Consider the following 6,000-nt stretch of genomic DNA (forward strand, 5'->3'; position numbering starts at 1 on the left):
TCAGTCAGGATGTTTTTGCAGCGGAAGAAAACTGCTGCTGTTGCCTTGACTACCCAGCACAGAAAAAGACCACAGGAGATATGACAGCGATAGGAACATGAGATACAATCCTCACACTATGACTCGTTACATTAGTGTTTCTTTATGGGTGTAATTATGCAAAAGTTTCACAGAAGTAAACTTTGTGTGTAAAAAAAAAAAAAAAAAAAAAAAAACTTTCAGAATTTCAAGACAGTGTAATCCACTTTCTGTTACATAGAAAGTACAGGTAGGTGTTGAAAACCGACTGAGCTCTGCAACATACATTTGTGTTTCAGGCCTGACAGTCCTGTGACACAGCATGAGCTGATAACAGATACAGACATCTGCCTGTCCTCCCTCCTCATTAGGAGGTCAGTCTGGAATGACAGGCTGCTCTGAGGCGATGAGGAATGTAACACCCTGAGTGGGTGTGTCTGTGTATGTGTACACCTACAAGGGTCACAGGGATTACAGCCTCAGGGCATGGTGACCTGAAGAAAGCCTGTGGATTACTGCTCCTAATCAGGTCTGCAGAAGCTTCAGCAGCAAGATGACCATCCCTCATCCAAACCCATGCTCCCCACCTTACTCCGCCACTCGTCCTGCCAGCTCTCTCCTCAATGACCACGATTCATTCATATGAGATGGGTTCATTGTCATTTCTGCTGTGGTGATAGCCTCCTCTTATGTGTAACTGACACAAGGGCTCAGCTGATTCCTCCCTGCAGGGATTTGTAAGGTCAACATCCACTTAGTTGATTGTGAGAGGACACTCGGGAGAATTGTAACTGAAAGGTGAAGGTTTAATTGATATGTTGACCTTTAGTTTGTTCTATCAGTTTGTCAATTAGTTTACTCTTAGCTTAGGGAGTGATATTGTGTGACATCCAGCTCTGGAAAACATGGATTGCGTAGGCTGGTATCTTCTGATATTGCATTAGAAATACCATTCTTAACACTGGATATCTCCCATAATGGAAGGAATTGATCTGAACGCTGGTTTGTTCCAATGAAAATCAACCTTATGCTCTGAAATAACACAAGAGTCTGATTCTCTGCATGCACTGTGCAACATTTATCAAACATCTTTGGCCATACAAACATACATACATACATACATGAGAGGCTGCTCAGTAGCCGAGGGGTAACATAGCAAGTAACACGGGTTACATAACAAGACAGAGACTGATGTGGAGAACACATCAGGTTCGTAATGAAGGCAAGCTTTGGGTGTCCTGGTGTTATTCAACATTTGGAGCACCAACACTAACTAATGCAACAGCCCATCGCGTCACCCCTTTATAATTACATTAGCTCTGGTATGTTTAAGAGCTTCTACTGAAAGAGGCCTTTACTTGTTTCCAGCCAGCCTGCAGAGGCCTTGGACACATTTCCTGCACACTGGATAATCAATTTGCTGCCCCTCTGCCTGCACTCTATCCTTGACAACCCTCCATGCATGGTGAAAAGGAGAGAGAGAGACACAGAGAGAGAGAGAGAGAGAGAGAGAGAGAGGAGACGGCATATCCTGCCCTTGCCCCTGAGCTCTCTCTTTCTCTGTGTTGTTGACATACGCGCACACCCCAACACATGTGCCCTTGAGCGAGTGACAACAATAAGGGGAGTGTCATGGCCTCATCCACACATCTGCCAAACACCTACAAACTGACCAAGCAGCTCCAGAAAAACATCCCATTTCTGTCAAGTAGCTCTCGAGTCCCGTTTTGATGTTAGCCATCAGCAAAACACCATGAAATAATAGGAATACACGGTTATCGCAGACATGGTGAGGATACACCACCGTCTGATCATAAAAGTGTATTAAAACATATTTTGACAAAGTATGAAAACTAAAAAATTACAAGTCTATTATGCTGCAGTAGTGGCTTGAGACACTTTTTTCTGATGTGAGAAATTGTCACCATTGGAATTCGTCGTGGCAGAATATGAGCTGATTAATAATCAAGCAAACTACACTTTTCAAGCCTATTGGTGCATATTTTGTGAATTATCACATAAAGTTGTGATGAGTCATGGATATACTGCCTTTGATAGGGGAACAAATAAACAAGTCCATCTGTTTTTGGCTGATGTGGTTTAATTTTTAACTGAATTAGATAATTATACACATTTGGTAGTAATGAAAACCAACCATAAGGGATAAAATTGGACATTGGTTTGCTTTGAAGTTTTGTTTTAAAATTCAAACAAGGACTCTTGTTACTGTTACATACTTTAATCACACAAAAATCCTAACCAGTATGGCATCTCTTGGCTTCCCAAATGAAACACTGCTGAATTGTTTAGACTAAAAATTGAAAGTGGCTGACTATGGTAAACAGTGATAGATATAAAATGTGAGGAAATCCAGCAAACTACAGAAAGGTCAGATTTTCACACTGCATGTAAAATAATCTTGACAGGATGTATGAACGTGTGCATGTTTTGAGCCACTAGCCACCGTTCAACCTCTCAGCATCCTAATAAGACAGCGTTCTCAGCATACCATCTGCAATGAAGTCCTGATGAAGGGAGAGTATGGCTGCCTGCCAGCCTTCCTTTCTGCTCTGCAATCTGCCCATGTGATAGGAGGTAGAGTAGGCAGTACTGCAGCCTCCTCCTCTCCCTCGCTCACAGACGCACTGACTAACCCCCCAAAACACTGCATATTCCACTGCAGTTCTGCTACAAACCACGGGTCACCCTCCAGCACCTCCGAGTGACATTGGCATAATGAAAACCCAAGGATATGGAGTACAAATACTAGGGATTTGACACAAAGCTTCTCTTTGGTAGAGTGTAAAAGATAAAGAGTAAGTGAGCCATAACTGGAAGGGACACTTGATCTTATGGAAGATTCATATAGGCTTAGTCTGATGAGCCTGAAAAGACTGACAGACAAAACTCCAGGCAAATAGGAGAGCCTGCAGGAAGAACAGGTTCCTGACATCACACGCTGTTGTGTTACTGGGTAAGTAAATGTTTCCATGTAAATATCAGGGTGATTGTGTTCATCTGTCAGCTGGAATGGGATATACAGCATGAGGCCGCTAGCACTTCACAGTACCTGATGACTCACAGTCACAAGTAAGCAGGTTGAATCACAAGACTATAAAACACATTCGGGTTTTCTCTTCCTTTCTTCCTCTTGCTCTGCTATTGTCTATCATTTCATATCCTTTCATATATTTTCATAGATTCCACAATGACAGCATGCAAGCAGGGTGTCATCACAGTTTTACACAAACAAGTTCAATATGTTTTTAGACTTATAAAATTAGATTTTAGAATATAGCTTATTCCAATTTTAAATTTGAAGGAATTTTGCGTCTCTATTTTCCAATATTTTCACATTAAACTAAAGGCTTTGGGAAGCATGTTAATTGCATTTGTACAACAGCCTTCTTAATCACTGAACCCAATAATATGTCGTTAAAAGGTGACAAAAATTACAAACAAATCTGCAGAAACTTCAACTTAACAGAAATGAAGGTCATTTTTACTCAACGTTACTTTCTCTTTCTAACTTTAACATCACTTTGCCTTCCAGCCACTTCAAATTTAGTGAAATGTGCGGCAAAATAAAAAGCAGATTATCTGGTGTATGTTTAACTTGAGGCCATAACATTTTATATGCCTCTACAATCTCGTCTGTGTTTATACTATAAGATAACATAACTATAAACTACAAAGTAACACATATATCCATTCTAAAACAAAAACTGCGTGATAAAGCTCTGATGAATTGGGGGTGTTGGCAGGCCAGGCTGTGTAGCGACCCCTGGGTGTCCCAATATAAACCAACTCAGCGTTTCTCACATAGAAACTCTTCAGGCATGCAGGCCCCTTCAGAGGAGGAGGAATTTCACTCAGTAAGCCTTTTATTCTCTTTCAGGCTGTTTGTCCCCAACCGTTCCACTATTCAGTTTGCTCATTCTGCTGTTCTATGCTAAGACCCCTGAAGGAAGACCACGCGGGAGCATGTGTGATATACCAAACTTCCCCCAGCAGACATTCCTGCAGGAATTTAAGATATGGCGTGCATCCTTGTGTGTGCATGCCAGTGGGCTACTTACTTGTAGTGTTGCCTTGCATCTGAATGATACATTTTGACTCCTTGCTTGTCTCCCTGGAGTTGAAGGGTCGAACCCGAACAGCGACTTTTACAGACGCCCCAGACATGTTTGCAGTATAGGACTGTGTCCCAGTACGATTTGTTGTATGTCCCTCCTAAAGGAAAAAACAGAAAAAGAGTTGTTTGCATCTGCTTTGTAAAAAGAATATCTGTGCAAAAAAAACAACAAAACAAGCAAGACTGTGTTTATCTCCTGATTTTTAAAAAAAAATCTGAACTGCAAGCACGCAATAATGCAGAACTCACTATCATTAAATGTAAATCAAACACAATGAAAGTCCACCCCCCCTCCCAATTTCCAGTCATAACAGCTTACAACAAATATGGCCGACCTAAGCCACTGAAGCAAATATTTTGTAAACAGCATCCAATCACATACTGTATTAAACCCCCGAATAAAGGATACAAGGTGATGCATTTAAATCATAAATCCGTAGTGTATATGAAATTAGCTTTAGCTAGATACAAAATATGAATACTGCATATAATTAAGCCGCATAAACAACAAACTATACATTTTTTAATTACGACAGAACTTTCCAGTGTGTTTGCAATCACTAATAGCTATACATCCCGCGCCCCGTGATTACATAGGCCAAATATCTCATGTTTTTCCATGTCCTTGCAGTCAGCCATACTTGCTAAAGCATACGCCCATGAAATTCTATCTACCCTATTTGGTGTAGGCTACAGCGGGACAGTGAGCTGGGCCTGTCTGCTTCATCCAGCAGTGTTGACTCCGTGCAGACAACGAGAGCTTAAAATTTTCCAATTTTTTTTAAACAATATTAAATTCACCGATGTGAGGAAGTAGGCTAATCCTCCGCTGCTGTATGTTGTGGAACAGTGCAAGGAGGAGTTGCATGCTGATTTTAGCAGCACAGACTCGACACATTGTCCCCGATGAACCCTTGCATGGGAGGGTTAAAGGAATTTAACATTAATTTAACTGTTTTATTTATTATTGTGAGACAGCGTCAAACCACGTTAGCGGCTGTGACTTCAGTCTCTGCGGTGCGAGACGGAACTGACCTCCGATATATGTCTGACGGAAATGGCCGTAACGTTAAGTTGCAAACATAGACAAATACTGAGGTAATGAACAATTACGGTTGTATAGTTTTCAAGTAAAATGTGATTTTAAAACTGTTGTCGGAACCAGGACTGTGTACCGGTCCAAAGACGCTGCCGTCAGTGACTAACTTAGCTAACTAATGCAGGCAACTGCTCACCAGCAACCAACAACTACCAGGAATTAATCTGTAATAACAACCTCTTGTACTATACACATTTAAGAATAAAAATAAACAACTTAATTCAACGTTTATACTCACGTTTTTAGACTCTCACCACGACAACACCGACACCATAGGACGGCGGCGAGAACTAACGTTAGCTAGCGGGCGTCAAAATGTGTTGTTTTTTTTCTATCAGAATCTGCGAGCAGGAAAACTGTTATAAAGTCCACTTTCGTGAAAAACACCCATTATAGCGGTATCCTCCACCGGATGGACCTGTGATTGCAACCGGTGGCTCCTTGGCGAGTTTATTTTCCAGTAGAGATGAAAGGCGGACGTCTATCTGCACACAAGCGGAGAGAAGAATTGATGGATTGCCTTGATTTACCGAAGAGATTACGTCAACTCCCTCTCGGCCACGCTAACTGACAGCCTGACGGACCAATGAACGAACAGATATCGATGACTACTGCCTCGCACAGCCAATGGCGATCCTTGAAATCGGAAAGGGGAAAGGAGTGGGTGGGGTCCAGTGGGGTCTCTCTTTTTTTTTCCTCGCCCGTGACGCCACACTGCAGGATTTCTACCCACCGCTCCCCGCACCGC

The 6,000-nt window shown here is 41.9% G+C and overlaps 1 protein-coding gene across 10 annotated transcripts in view; it reads right to left on the reverse strand.

Moving 5' to 3' along the window:
- Nucleotides 1-5,777, reverse strand: part of kif1b (kinesin family member 1B) — a 58,457-nt gene extending 52,680 nt beyond the window's left edge. For 4 of the 10 annotated variants that reach the window (XM_044350894.1, XM_044350892.1, XM_044350890.1 and 1 more), the window contains exons 1-2: nucleotides 5,491-5,776; nucleotides 4,098-4,251 (exon numbers count right to left, since the gene is read on the reverse strand). In XM_044350894.1, the coding sequence (XP_044206829.1) occupies nucleotides 4,098-4,203 (106 nt within the window). In that variant the 5' untranslated portion in view covers nucleotides 4,204-4,251; nucleotides 5,491-5,776. Of the gene's footprint in view, nucleotides 1-4,097; nucleotides 4,252-5,490 lie in introns of all 10 variants that reach the window. The other 6 variants (XM_044350889.1, XM_044350888.1, XM_044350887.1 and 3 more) reach the window with 2 other exon arrangements.
- Between the last annotated feature and the right edge of the window lie 223 nt (nucleotides 5,778-6,000).

The sequence above is a fragment of the Thunnus albacares genome, chromosome 5 (assembly GCF_914725855.1).
Source record: "Thunnus albacares chromosome 5, fThuAlb1.1, whole genome shotgun sequence".
In the NCBI taxonomy this organism is placed as follows: domain Eukaryota; kingdom Metazoa; phylum Chordata; class Actinopteri; order Scombriformes; family Scombridae; genus Thunnus; species Thunnus albacares.